General features: G+C 41.5%; 1 protein-coding gene across 24 annotated transcripts in view; it reads right to left on the bottom strand.

Moving 5' to 3' along the window:
* LIMCH1 (LIM and calponin homology domains 1) overlaps positions 1–14,588 on the bottom strand; it is a 320,832-nt gene that overhangs the window by 52,190 nt on the left and 254,054 nt on the right. For 7 of the 24 annotated variants that reach the window (XM_081303315.1, XM_081303298.1, XM_081303316.1 and 4 more), the window contains 7 exons: positions 12,575–12,817; positions 11,690–12,019; positions 10,235–10,356; positions 10,017–10,128; positions 9,331–9,591; positions 5,833–5,868; positions 716–842 (listed from right to left, as the gene is read on the bottom strand). In XM_081303315.1, the coding sequence (XP_081159441.1) occupies positions 716–842; positions 5,833–5,868; positions 9,331–9,591; positions 10,017–10,128; positions 10,235–10,356; positions 11,690–12,019; positions 12,575–12,817 (1,231 nt within the window). The remainder of the gene's footprint in view (positions 1–715; positions 843–5,832; positions 5,869–9,330; positions 9,592–10,016; positions 10,129–10,234; positions 10,357–11,689; positions 12,020–12,574; positions 12,818–14,588) is intronic. The other 17 variants (XM_081303302.1, XM_081303304.1, XM_081303305.1 and 14 more) reach the window with 7 other exon arrangements.

The following is a 14,588-nucleotide window of genomic DNA, read 5'->3' as shown; positions in this document are numbered from 1 at the left end:
ATGGTACAAGTCACATTTGGAACAGCTACCTCAGAGTGCCATGTGAGAATTAAACAAAACGATCCCCTATCCCTCCTCTCATCCCTAACTTCAAACCATTTGCTGGCTTTGGCTCTTTGCTCTCAGCACATAATCAATCTTACAGCGCTCTCATCCTCTTCCCCCTCCCTCCCCTGATTGGAATCCTGACTCCTCCATCCACTAGCTGTGTGACTTTGGGCAAATGAGTTAGCAGGGCTGGGCTTTTCTGTGGAAGGGGGAATGATAATAGCTGGAAGTGCATTGAGTTCCTAAACCCTAAAAGGACTGAGTGGATCATCACATGTGAAGCCCTTAAAACACTGCCTGCTACTGGTACACTTCCAATGTTGGCAGTTGTTGTTGCTGCCATCCTCCTCCTCCTCCTCCTCCTCCAATTTAGAACCTCAAAAGACAGAGCATCTTCAATCCTGCATCCCATTCCAGTTGCCCGCCTCGGGCACCTCTCTCCTTTCTGGCCAAGCTTTTGGCCAGGGCACCTGTGGCTATGGGTACTCTTCTTTATGCTATTTACCCTTCCTTTAACCCTCACGCTTACCGTATTGTCCTTGGGAATCCTCTGGGGCTCCCTTCCCCAGCAGGTCTTCCAAGTCCAAGGCTACCCACCCGCTGGATTTTCTGCAGTGAGTAGCCTCCCCGCTGCCTGCCCGCACGCACGGCCTTGGCCGAAACTCACATCTTGCCATTTGTCGTCCTCTTCCCTCAGCTGGTTATTTATCAGCTGCAGCTGCTCCTGGCGGGCCCTGCTGTGCGGCAGCACCGCGGCCTCCTCCTCACACCGCATGTCAAACATACTCGTGCTCCTGAGGGCCGAGACAGCAAAAACAAAAACCCAGCGCCCTCAGCGCCCGCCTCGGCTCCGCACGCGCTGCCGCGCTCCGCCGCGTGGGGGCGCTACCGCCCCGACGCCGCTTCTTTCCCAGCCGCCGCCGGGGATGTGTTTGCCATTGCTCCCCCTGCGCAAAAGCTAAAATGGGACCGTCTTTGTCTTCAGTGATGCACCGAATGTGGGCCATTTGACAAGTAGGTGCCAAGGAAGAGCTCGAAAAAGGCATTTGAAGCTCTGGGCGCCTCTCATTTGGAAATATATTTTAAAATACAATGAGAATTAAACCACATATAACATGGGGAGAATTTGTGGGGAGGAGTGCACTGTGCCACGAAGTGGGGCTGTACTGCAGTCAATGCTTCTTTGTGAAAAGAGTTGGCTTAACTGCTTCCTATGTGAATGAAGGCAATTTCTTCATTTAAAAAAAAAAATTCAGGTGACCTCACGTTTAAGACACTCGCTTTTCCAATTTTATTTTACGTGCATTTAACAACCACGAATTGATGTGTTTGATGTGTTTATTTCTTTTTATTTTCTATAAAATGGTAATTGGAATCTAGAAAGGATTCTTGAAGGCATTTTGGAATCTAGAAAGTAAGGTATTTTATGATCAACTAAAGAATAAAATATATAAATCAGTATATACTTTGCATCCTAATATATTCATAGTAGTTTTATTTTTTTAGGATATCTCTGATTTTACTTTTATTTTATTTTAATTTTTCATCGTACTAGGGATTAAACCCAGGGGTGCTCTACCACTGAGCTACATCCTCAACCTTTTTTATTTAAAGACAGGTCTTGCTAAATTGCCCAGGCTAGCCTCAAAAATGTGATCCTCCTGCTTCCACCTTCTGAGTAGCTGGGATTACAGGCATGCACCACCATGCCTGGCCGAATTGATTCTTTTAAAAGAAAAAGGCTAGGGAAATTAATTTTTAAAAATCCCTTAGATTTTGCATACAATTACTATGTTCTATAGGAGCTTATTAAATGTTGGGCAAGACCAGAGGGCCTTTTCTCTGATGATCACGTAAACCTCTGTTACAGCAAAAGCTGAAGCAGCAAGAACACAGAAATAGCAACCAAAGCAAAATCCTCCTCTTTGGTTTGTTCTTTTTTTTTTTTTTTTCTTTCAAAGAAATGACTAGCTTTGGAAGAATCCAAAAAATCAAGAAATGGAGGGCCCTTAAAAGTTCACCGTTAACCATAAGGTACAGAAGACGGTTAAGTCCATTTTTGAAGCCAGCTGAACATATGGAAAAAGAAAAGCCATGCACTTAGACATCAGCTAGTTCCAGACATCAGCAGTGATGTCCAAAATCATTACCCTGCAACCAGTCACTGAACAGCAGCAGCAGGCAGCTTTGTAGGATGGATGCAAGGAGATCCTCAACAGGCAGCTCACTAGAGGGAGAAGACAAGCCCAGGGCCATGGCTGCCCCACCCTCATTTCAGTCCATTCATAATGAAGCTGCAAGAATGGTCAGCACTCTCCCCTCTCTCCAGGTGGGGGACAACTTAAGTCTGAGAACTAACTCTGAAGACTGTCCTTTTTCTGTCTTTCTCCAGAGTATTCTAGTAATCCAGCTGCACTGAAGGACTTCTATGGAGGTTTATGAGCATAGAGATGGCAAAGCACTGTGAAACTGCTCTCACTGATTCTGTGGATCGTGTTGATTTCAGTGGCTGAGCCTTCCAGAAAAATAAACTGTAGTCCTCAAAAGAGAAGAAAGACTATGCTTTTTATTTTCCTATTTTGGGACTATTTATTAATGTTGGTTAATAAAGACTTAGAAACTTACAGGGCCAGGTATTAAAAAATGCATACATTTTTTAAACTTCATGATCAAAATTCTCTTAAGCCGGTTTTCCAGAAAGAGACTGAAAATTCCCTGAAATTCCTCTCACAATTAAAAGAAGAAAAAAAAATCTTAACTTTTAAAACATTCAATCCAGTTAGTTATCTCTTAAGGTAATTGATAAAATCTTTGCTAAAATCTTAGAAGACCTAAATGTTCCTCAGTCAGGATCCTCTTAGAATCCATGGAGTGGCTAACAGATTGTGGGAGAGAGAGACGAGGCCCCTTCTTTCAACATTGTCATCTCTAATTTCTTCTTCTTTCTTTTCTTTTTTCTGTTCGTCACCTCTAATTTCTAAAGAGCAGGATTTTGTTTTAGGCCACAGTGGGTGGCCAGAGAGCAGGTCATCTTCTGGTACCCTAGGAAGAAAATGGCAGCCTTCTCCAGGATCCAGGATTTGGCTCTGTCACTTAAAGGGAATTGAGAATATGGGAGCAGGCCTTTAAGAATTGCCTTCCTCTGACCTGAGCTTCTATCTCTGCTCACACATTGAAGCTCTAACTCACTCAGCCCAAATGTGCCCCAAATCTGGCGACCTAAATAAAAAGAAAAATTCTGTTTGTTCTCTCTTATAACAGGAAATACTGATTTTCCCCAAGTTTGTCCTTCCTTTTTTTGTGTAATATCTTCATGTCATTTCAATAATTAAAAAAAATGAACTGAGAAAGTTGAGAATTGGCAGTATTAGACAGAAAATGGGCTGAGTCACCATTCAGAAAACATACCCTAGTTCAGAGGTTGGATGTGGCCTCCCAAATGAAGAAGTGCCAGTCTGAGGAAGGGTTGGGGTGGGGGTGGTAGAGGGAGCCCAGTTTCCAGAATATTAATGCGACTTGGACTAAATCTCTGCTTCTTGGCCACCAAAACCTATGCCGTTGGGCTGTTGGGACAAAGGTCTCCCTGCAGAGCTCAGGACTCTTTCTTGGGGGTGGGTGGGCATTTTTGAAGAATGAGATCAAATTTCCTCAAGGGGAGCCTAGAAATTATTTCTGGGCCAAGTCTAAGGTAAGAGAATTCAGACTCAAATGTCCCCTGACTCCCCCAAGGTACAGATTTCTTTGGGAGGGAGAGAAGAATGTACAAGAGAGGAGAGGGGCAAGAAGGTGAAATTAAAATCTACAGAAACATTCTACAGAGGCGGAAATTTCTCCCTTTGCCTGCATGGTAGGTCTGCCCCGACCCACATTCTGCTTCAAGGGCACATCTTTTTTTGATTGGGCTGTAGTTTAAGAATGTGTCAATTGTTAATAAATATAATCTGTGCTGATAATTGCCTTTAAAGATTCTAGAAGAGGAAGAAGGAGGGAATAAACTAAAAATAGTATATATTTCTATTTAAAAAACTTAACTCCTTAAGTCAGCTTTTCTTCCTCCCACCACATTCTTCTAAGTTGTGTCTATTTCAAGCAGGAAATTTGGTGCTTTGGCTATTCCCAGGTGAGACCTCTAGGAAATAAGTTCCTTTAATTCTTCTTGGTCCATGGGGTTGACTTAGGGAGAGAAGGGAGGCCACACCCCTAAAAACTACTAACTTTTTTCCGTGTGTGAGATTTCATGTTCAGGTACAGACAGAATCCAAAAACTCTTGAATGTAGCTTCCTTTCTTTTACCTTGTAGGGCTTCCCCGAGATCTATTTTAGGCAAATTGCATGAGAGCTTTGCATCAATGAAGAAAAAGAAATCCATTCTATCAAAATGTTTTTGCTCACCAAGTGTCAAAGTAGTATTTTGCCTATCAATCTTATATAATCCTCCTTTCAATGAATGTTAAATATTGCCACTGCAGGTTTTAAAAGTAATAACCAGGGCTCAGTTTTACAGACTGCTTAACTCCATGCAGTCAGTCAAGTGCAGGCTGAATTGGATTTTGAGGTATGTCAAAAACAAATTTCTGGATGGCAGGTAACTAGTCAAGTCGTACATGGAAACTTGGCAATGGAGTACGGCAGCTCAGGGCTAACAGTCAGGGCTAAGCAAGCATCTTGAACACACACATGGAAAAATACAGTGTGAAATCAATCTTTCTCTCTCTCTTTCTCTCTCTCTCTCTCTCTCTCTCTCTCTCTCTCTGCCTAATCTCATCATCATCAGTGGAAATGATAATTGTACATTCTAAACCCTTATTCAAATGCCTCACTCTGTGACTTGAAACTATGGCTCATAGTTTCAAGGAGAGCAGATAGAAAGAAGGCTGGTGTTCACTCTTCCGATGGCCTGACCTCCCCACACGCCACATGGTGCCTCTTGTGGAGAGGAGGGAGGTCAGGATCAGCAGACTACTGATGATGGAATTAGATATCAATCATGTTTCTTAAGACATGAATTACTCAAATATGAAAAGGCTGGTATTCTGCTGAGAAAACATTTTGCCTTGGTTATTGGTGGCAGAAGGATCTGCATCTGGGAAAGCCATTTTGAAACAGAGTTAATGTGGTCACAAATGGGAGGATGTAGATTCATGTCAAATTTGAATGGAAGGTGTGGGATGGAGAACGAATCTCCCAGAAGAGTGAAAAGCCCGTAGCAGAGAGAGGAAGCCCCAAGTCAAGTTTTACGTCCTTGACCCCTTGCTATGCCACGGAACTTGAACAAAACCCCAATGTTTTGGTCTCAAGCATGCCATAGTTTATATGACTCCAACCTGGGAGGAACTTGGGCTTCTGAATGTATAATTAGTGGTTGAAGATTTATTTTCTTAGTTTGAAAAAAATGTGACTAGAGGAATGACTACTTCATTGTTAACTCTAAGCTCCAACATATTAAAAATCAAATGCAAAAACTCAGAATACTTTTAGTAATTCCGTGGTTCAGAAGGGGTACCACACTAACAGAGAACAACTTTAACATGCCCAGTCTATGAAAAGCAAATGTTAAGTTTCAAGCAGCAGCTGCATATTAGAATCATGCTTAAGTTGCTTTTTCATTCATCTTTTCTGTTCAGAACATATGTTCTGCATTCCAACGTCAAGTGCTTTGCTCCACGAGTGAGTTAACTATTCAGTTCACTGTGGTATCAGTTGCATTTCAATTAGTGGTAAGTACTGGAAGCATGCATTTTAGGCTAGCAATTAATGTAATCCTACGAATACAAGACCACTTACTCTGCGTCATCTGACACAGGAGTTCTCGGACCGTATCTACAAGACCAAATACAAAATTAGAGGACCGGCAAGGCAGAAAGTTAATGCTGAAACCAAGCTGAAAATAAAACTGCTGGGGAAGTACACGTGTGCCAAACCTTTTTCGCTGATCATACTGGAAGAGAAGTGTTATTATACAATTAGCAATATTCATTTACTGCTGAAAAATCAAAGAGAAGTCTCGATGCTTCTACAGAATGCAAAATTTGTACTAAAACCCAGAGAAGAATTGAAAATAATCCCATGCTACACACAAAGACAGGATCTGTTCAATATAAACACAAAGAGGCTTAGGTATAACACACGATGTTTAGAGAAGGCAGATTAAAACACAGACAAACATGTATTGTGGTCATTCAGAGTCAAAGTGTTCATGCTTTTATGTTTGGCAGTAATGGGCTGAAATGGACACCCAACGTACAAGCACACCCTCACTGACCCTGACTCCGATGTGTTAATGCATTTGCACAAGTGGATATCAAAGAGCGTTTCTGCAGTTTTCTGAAAGCAAACCAGAACTCCAACCAGAACCCCAATCAGTGCCTTCCGCATGCATTTGACAAAAACCACAATTCCTAGAAAACCGGTAGCCTTAATCAAAACCAGACTTGGATGATATTCCATAACTGGAAAAACCAAAGTTTTCCCCAATCTCTTATATTCTTCCAATAATTTAGATCTATAAAGTTGTACCCTCTGTGACAGTCATTTTAAGTCTAAATGTGTTTGACAAAGCAAAGAAAAAGATCAAGTTAGACAATTAGAACATCACAGGCATATTTTAAACACGTTTTTGAGAAAGCAGCTCCCACAAATGATGATCCCTTTAGCAAAGGTGCATTTTAAGGAACAGTACTTACCATTACTCTGAAAGCCTGCTCACTTCTGATGGTGGACGAAGAATTTTTTGCAGTAAAGAAAATATGTCCTGCTTCTATGTTTATGAGCAATTACATTTTGGGGTTGACAGAAAAAAAAATTACCTGGATCCATAACAGCTTAAAGGAAAAAGGTAATTTCTAAAGGTTTCCTTTTATAATATTAGAGAAAATACCCTGCAATGCTTGGGTGCACACATAAATATACCCTTTTCTCTTAAACTTTTGTCATTCTAGAACTCTGCAGTTGATAATTATTTCATTGACAGTAAAGGCCATCATACCAGCACAAAACCCCAAATCTCTGTTGAAACGGCCAAAGGCAAGACAAGGAAAAAGTTTGTGAATGTTTTACTTCTGGCAGTGGAAGACTCATATTCTGTTTCTCCAGGGATAGTTTTAAAAGATGCTAAAGTTAAACCTAACATTCTGAATGATCCCAAAACACCACTACTTGAAGCAGGAGAATCCTTCCACATCAAGAGAAAGTGCATGAGCACTCTGGATTCTAAAGACTGCACAGATGTGTCCCAGTTGATAAGCAGGGCTGTCAGAATATGTTTATTCAAATACTGTGTTTCCTAAATTATCTTTGGAAGAGAGCAGAGAAACTATTTCTAATGGATGGCTAATGGAGAAATAATCTATTAATAGTTATGTGCTTTGTCTCTGGATAATTTATTAGCATTTAATGATGCTTAATATACAATGAATATTAATGGATATTCACAAACTGAACACACCCATAGATTACTGTAGAGTGTTTTGTCCTATATGAAGGGACTCACAGCATGTACTCCTGAGTTTTACTTCTGTAGCACAACATTTTGTTTCTGAGGCTCCACTATGTTGCATGTAGGATGTATCTGAAACTAAATTGTTTCTACACAAAATAATTAGCAGCATTTCAAGAACTTCTCTGCCAACAAAGAATGATTTACACTGAGATCTAAATTTCAAAGGGCAAGAATCTTTCTGTTTAGGTTCTCTGAATAGGACCAAAGGCCCTCAATAAGTATTTATTGAGTAATTATTGGAGGCTGTGAAAATTGAAAAGAACAGCACAGCTCTGAAGATAACTTTGTTTTATTCCTTTACTGTGCACTTGTGGATTTAAGGAATTCCCTCTCAGACTAATTTATTAGCTTTAAAGGGGCACAGATTTAAGCAGAATTGCCTTTGCTGGTAGAGAAAAGACAATTAGAGCTTGGGTTTCAAATGTTTTTCTCAGTTGTCCTACAGAAGATCAAAAAGTAAAGCTAAGTAAACCCCCCAAAAAATCACTAATAAGGAGATTTTTAAAATGCAAAGTAGGTGATTCAATAAGCCATGGTGTACAAATGGGAAATGGTGGCAGGTCACATTTGGCATAAATATCCATCCCTCCCAAAGAAGTCAATAAAGTTTGAGGGTATAGGGGTATTTAGAAAGACACAGGAAATGATCTATGTGCTTTCTACATTTATGTAACTTTCAGCACTAACAAAGCATCTTGGAACCAATAATTAGTGGGTGATATGTTTATATACTGAAAAATTAGCATTATCTTGAAGTGAGGGGGGAGATAGTTTTACTGCTCATCTAGGATTATTCTCCAGCACCCCGCCCAGTGTTCAGCACATAGTAATTACTCAGTAAATATTTGTTGAAAGAAAACATTCCCAAGGTGCATGCTGACTCCATCACAGAAGCATGTCACATAGTTAATCTAACTATACCTTCCTACCTTCAAAGTCACAATTTATTCCCATTTGAATATAAAGAATTCTTTCAGAATCACAGAGTGACAGACGGAGGCAATGCTGAATTCCTCAGGTTTCTACCCTCTTTTCTAGTCACTTAATGACTATGATACTGATTTTAAAATTTTGAAATTACTTAATACTCTCTCTGCTGCCTCACTACACTCTGACCCACTGCCAACATGATCCTTTGAGAAGTGGAACCCACCACTTCTTGTTTTATACTTTGCAAAACACTCCCCACTCCTTTACCATATACTGGTCAGGGAGATCACAACAAAAAAATATCTCATTCTTATTAAATGGCAACAGAGGATTCAATATATAGGACCTTGAATTCCAGGATTATTATTTCCCTACTCTTCTTCTTAAATAAAATTAGAGCATGGAATAGAAATCCAACCTCTAGAAGGCAATGAATGTTTGCTAATGTTAAAAAAATTAAATTACAAATTTTATAAGTGGTATTCATCTTCTTTGGCCTACAGTCCATGTCAAATCAAGTAGGATGGAAAGAGCTTCAGCCCCCTTACCTGAAGACTCCTCTGTAAGAATAAAATAAGAGTTCCTGTTTATTCTTCCCATCTAATGAAAATCAGGAAGCATGTTTAACAGGTAAAGTCACTACTCAACTATTCTTTCCACACATCTGCACACACGCAAAAAAAAAAGACAAACAATTCTTGGTAGACAGGGCCAATTTGAATCATTCCACCTCTTCTGGCAATAGCATGTAAGTGGCTTTGATGCACCACAAGGCGTTAATAAAACAGCTAAAGCATGTACCAAGGCTCACACTGGAGAATCGAAGTCACAAGGGCACAGGAGAACCTGCTGACCTTGGATCATTCAGGGGCAGACCCTCTGCAGGTTCTTCCACATCCTGTTTCTTTGCAAATGGAATTGGAAGGAACTGATTTGGGTTGGATCCAGGGTGTCTAGGGGACGTCCCAGTCCTCCTTGTCATCATGTCATCTTTTTGTGCATCAGACAACTTGCTTTGGTCTTTCGGTCCACTGCCATTCCAGGGAGGAGCTGTCATCTTCTCTGACTTCTCTTTTGTCTCCAAAGTCTCCCATTCAGAGGCCAGAAGGCAGGCTCTAGGGCGACATTCAGTCCCACTAATGGCTAAAGGTATTCAGTGGCATCACTCACTGGCATTAATCAAGACAGAAGAAGCCAGCATCCATGGAGGCAGAGCAGCTGGGTAGGAAATCCCCCTTTTTAATTCAAAGAGTCTGTATCATGCAGCCAGCACTCACGTGGGAAATGTTCCCTCTCTGCTTCGTGTCTGCTTAGAATGATACTCAGCCAGTCCCCAGTCACATGCAAAAGCTAAAATCTTTACCCAGAGTAAGCACAAGAAGCAGAACTCTGGTACTGGGATGGACACATTCTTTTAAGGGACTGTACTGCCTGCTGCATCAGTCACCAGGTACACACTGGGATGCTAAGCCGTTTTGGGGACCCCACTGGCCACACACAGCAGAGGCAGCACACCATGGAACACAGGCAGGATGCTCACAGGGGCTGGCTGTGCTCCTCTGATCTTTCTGCCTTTTGTGGCTTCTCAGAATCCCTTTGATCAACTCCATCATTTTCTTCTTTGTCATCCTGTGGTAGCTCTTTGCATGTAACTAGAGCCAAAAAGGACAGTTTTACTACTTGAAAGAGTTTCGTAAGAGTCCTGCTCCCACCTGTCATCCTTCCCCTCCTGGGGAGGCAGGGAACTTTGCTTCTCACCTTCCTCTGTCCTCCTTGGGCACTCACCCAAATTGCAGACCTGCTCTTCCTGAGACTCTGGCACAGAAGCCAGCCACGAGACTCTTTGGCAATGGTCATCTATGCCAGAATTCACTCTCCTGCTGTCAATCAAGTAGCACGAGTGGCAAGAGAGAAGAGGAAAAGGGTTAGGAAAGGAGGCAATGAAAAGTGTTGAGACTGAAAGATGTATTAGTTCTGCTGCTGTCATCCCTTGGGCAGGTTAGTAAGGGTGATATAAACAGACTGAGATAATGGAATATAAGCTCTGGTAAGGACCCAAGAAAAGTCAAGGAAGCCTGGCATGACCCTGTCACCTGGGACTGAGTGATGACTCCCAAAGCATTCAAGGACTTGAGGTTGCATTTCTCATGAATTTCCTACCCAACCCTTATACCTCAGACCCCTATTAGCCTGTGAAGCCCTGACTGTGTTCCTGGTATATTTATACCTCTGGCCTGATCTTTTCTATAGTGTTGTCCACAATCTGGATCCATACCTACCATTTCCTTCAGATTTCAAGGGCAAAGCATGGAGAAGAATGTCTTGAGCAATTTCTCCTACCATGGAGAACCTCACTTGGCCTTGGCCAGGCAGGTGGGATGGAGCCAATCTACAGTCCTAACAATGTCTTGTACCTCCTTAATGGAAGGGAGAATAGACCACAGAACTGAACCCCCAAAAGAGGATTTGGAAATCCACAGCTGGATGGTCTCCAGGGAGGATGGAAAACATGTGATGGGTCTACAAGCTGTTCCCTCTCAAATCTGGCAGTGATTCATTTAGAGAAACACTTGACTTACAGAAACCTCTCAAAGAGAAGTCCCTTTCCACTTAGGATTTATTACCTAATTTAACAACTTGGGGCAGGGAAGAGATCTTTTCCTTTTTTAATGTGTCTACTTGGATGTTCAAACTTTGAGCTCATGATGCTAATAGCTATCTCATAACTATGGGACAGAAAAGAGGGAAGACTTTTATCAATATATCTTTAGAAGAAATACTAGTGATATCAGTAAAACATTCCACCTAGTTCATTCAATATTTTCAATTAATAAAATGGTGCTTAATGCTGCGGAGGGACAAAGTTGTTTATGGAGATTCCTGGCATTCCCGGCAGTGATTCTGGGGACAACAGGATCAAAACAAACACCTGACATTTCACCTCACACACATGCTTTCCCCTAGGTGACCCCCAACATCATTTCTCTGCTATTCAGCAGAAGAATCTATTAAAACTCTAGGGGTTTGTGTAATGTGCTTTAGCAAACTCTCCATGGTTTTTGTTTTATCTTGTGTTGAGGATGGAACTCAGGGCCTCATGAACACTAAGCAGCACACACTCAGCACATGCTGTACACCTCTAGCCCCAACAAACTTGTTAAAAGCAGCAGCGACTTCTATGCAGATATCCCTGAAAGGGATGGCAAAAAGTACCTGCAGTCATTTTGTGGATTAAGCTTTTGGTCTTCCTTTAAGCTGGGAGTAGCTGCCGAGTCAGGGGACATGGGGTAAGCTTGACTCTTGCTGCCATGAGTAGTAACTTCTTCTACCCCCTCCCTAGGCCCCACCTTGCCAATGCTGAGCCTCTTCCATTTCTGCTGATCTATCTCTGTCACAGGCCCAAAGTGCACAAACTTTTGCCTAGGGCCAGAAGTTTTTGTGTAGGCTCTAGCTTTGCGGCTGGCAAAATCATCGCGGATGGCAGTTTCAGCACTGATTTCAGGTGACGGCTCAGGGACACAGATGTGCTGAGCATCTCCATCCCTAGTCAGACCAAAAACAAATTCCAAAAGTTTCTAAGGGGAGAACAAATCAATACAAGGCTTAAAATACAAAAACTAAATATATGAAAAAGATTCCTATGACTAGAACAGAATTGCTTTCCCATTAACCAACCCGGTGAAGAAATAATGATTGTCTCGCACAGACAAACAGTGCTTTAAGTTCCTGTTGCTTTCAAAACGGCAATTCTAACATCATAAAGGATGGCACCAGAAAATCGTAGGCATCGTGGAATAATTAAAAAGTATTTAAAAATCAGTTGTAAGTTTCTTATGATAAAAAAGTCTATCAAAACAAGTAACCATTCACAGCAAATCACTGGTGAAAGAGGCTATACTAACTGAGGTGGTCTGTGATTTCGTGTATTATAAGTCTCACATGCAGAACATGCAGATTTTTAGAAGCTGTACATTTTGAGAGTTTTTTTTTAATTTTCAGATATCAACATTAAAAATGAAAAAGGATAAGCATTCGATCCCCTCAATGTTACGTAATACCGCTGCTGGGGCAGGGTGACCAGAGGAAAACATGACACACCTCGTCTTTTCTGAAACCTTCAGTCGCTCCCATGTCTTCAAGTCAGCTTCTGTAATTCTGGAGAGTGTGATGAAGCTGGGTGCCTCCCGGTGGGGACCAAGACTGCCCTGGATTCTCCTCTGAGCCAGGTCATCCTTGTACAGGTCTGGGACCTTCCTGAGTCCTTCTTCCCCTGGCTCACTCTCCTGAGCTCGAGTAATACAGGTCACCGTCGACTTCACCTCTTCTGTTTGGCCCTGGTTTCTGTCAATTTGATCCAGGCCCCCATATCGTCGGAAAAATCAGATTCAAAGAAGGGGAGCAGACAAACAGAACGTCAAGCATGGAAATTCAGAGGCCGAGGACAGAGCGAGAGGGCGGAAGCACCTTTCCCTGTCTCAAAAATGTGGAATCAATTGGAGCTGTGATTACTTTCATCTACGCTGCCCTTTTAACACTGTAATGAGACAGAATTTTTTCCAGAAGATGACAGTCTCTAGTTTAGTCTAGGAAGAGAAGCCAGGGCTCACTGAAAGACTATTAAGAATGGTAATGAGATTTCAGCTTGACAGTAATGATGCCCAATTCCCACACTATTCAAGTTACTGTAATGAATTCAAGTTTTCTGATTGAATCCCTTAGCTCTCTTGGAATGTTTTTTTACTGCATCAGTAAAATGTTAGTAATGAGCTCTGCACGATCCAAATTCTAGGATTAGTTTGTAGATAGCTGGAAAGTTTTTCACATGTGAAACATCTCAACCGTAAACCCACAACTGCCAGAAAGTACATTTAAGTGAATCCTGAACAGAAAGTTTCGACGTTCGACCTCGGGATTTGCTGCATAGCATTAGCCAGAGCTGGCTACCGTAAACGTGAAGAAACAGAGTGCATGCTCTTTGCCTGGGATCACAGAGCCAATACTCATTTGTTTCTTTTGTTATTAATCATTCACCTTTATGATGCTAAACTGATATTTTCAATTGTTCTGCTAAAAAAGTGAACACTAGCTGGAGAGTTCCGTCGTTTAAACCCAAACTGTGGCATTTATCACATTAAAAGTAAATTTCTAATTAAATATGCTTCTTGCAATAGAAAAACCTCAAAAACATACATAAACAGGGCCTATTTTTTTTCAAGATAGTTCATCCAAGCCAGAAATCCAAGAGGTATTCTCTTGTTACCTACATGATGTGGTACATTTGCAGAACCGGGTCAAATAGGAAGGCTATAGAACTTCCTATTTATTTTTTAGTTTAGGGAAAGGGATCAAGGAAGGACATAGCAAAGAGCCACCAGGACTTAGCTTTATTTACTTATTTTATCAGTTGTCTGATGCTCTCTAGAGAAGTCATGATCTGCCCCAGACCCAGAGCTGTGTTCCCCCAAAAAGAATCAAGTGACCAGGACAAATGCAGTGGGGACTATCAGGAATTAAAATTGCATGGAGGAGAAAGGAAAAAGGGAGATATAGAGGCCTCTCCTTTCCCTCACTCAAATGGATGATCACCACCAATATGCCTGGATGCTAGTCAGTTACCCAAAAGTCTCTGTTATACTTGCAACAACTAATCCACCCTGCAAGGCCCTCCAAGAATGGTTTGTTACAAGACATGCCAAGAGGCACTGCTCAAGTCAAGAGCCTCCTGAAGTTATAATGTGTCCTGTGAAAACTCGCTGTCAGGTGTTCTCTGTTCTAATCCCTGTTCTGCATCCAGGGATCTATCCTGGGTTTGTATCTGGTGCTTCCTTAAGAAAGCACACAACAGTAGCAATAATACTAACTACTCTATTGAGCTCCCTAAGTCTGCACAAAGAACCATTTTCATTATACAAAGCACAGCTAAAATAGTGGTATCCTTACTTCATTCAACTTTCGAAACCTCTAAAATGATGGACACAAAAATAATGAAGATGTTACTCTGATTTAATAGGAGGAAAAATATAAGCATGATAAATGCTGAAGAATAGAATTCAGTAAGCAGATACCTTAAGACAAAATCCGACTGGCCAAATTCATCTTAATACTGCTTTCC

This window comes from Spermophilus citellus (assembly GCF_964194105.1).
Source record: "Spermophilus citellus genome assembly, chromosome: 8".
NCBI classification, from domain to species: domain Eukaryota; kingdom Metazoa; phylum Chordata; class Mammalia; order Rodentia; family Sciuridae; genus Spermophilus; species Spermophilus citellus.
The sequence above is the reverse complement of the archived record's forward strand: the minus strand, read 5'-3'. Positions and strand labels throughout refer to the sequence as shown.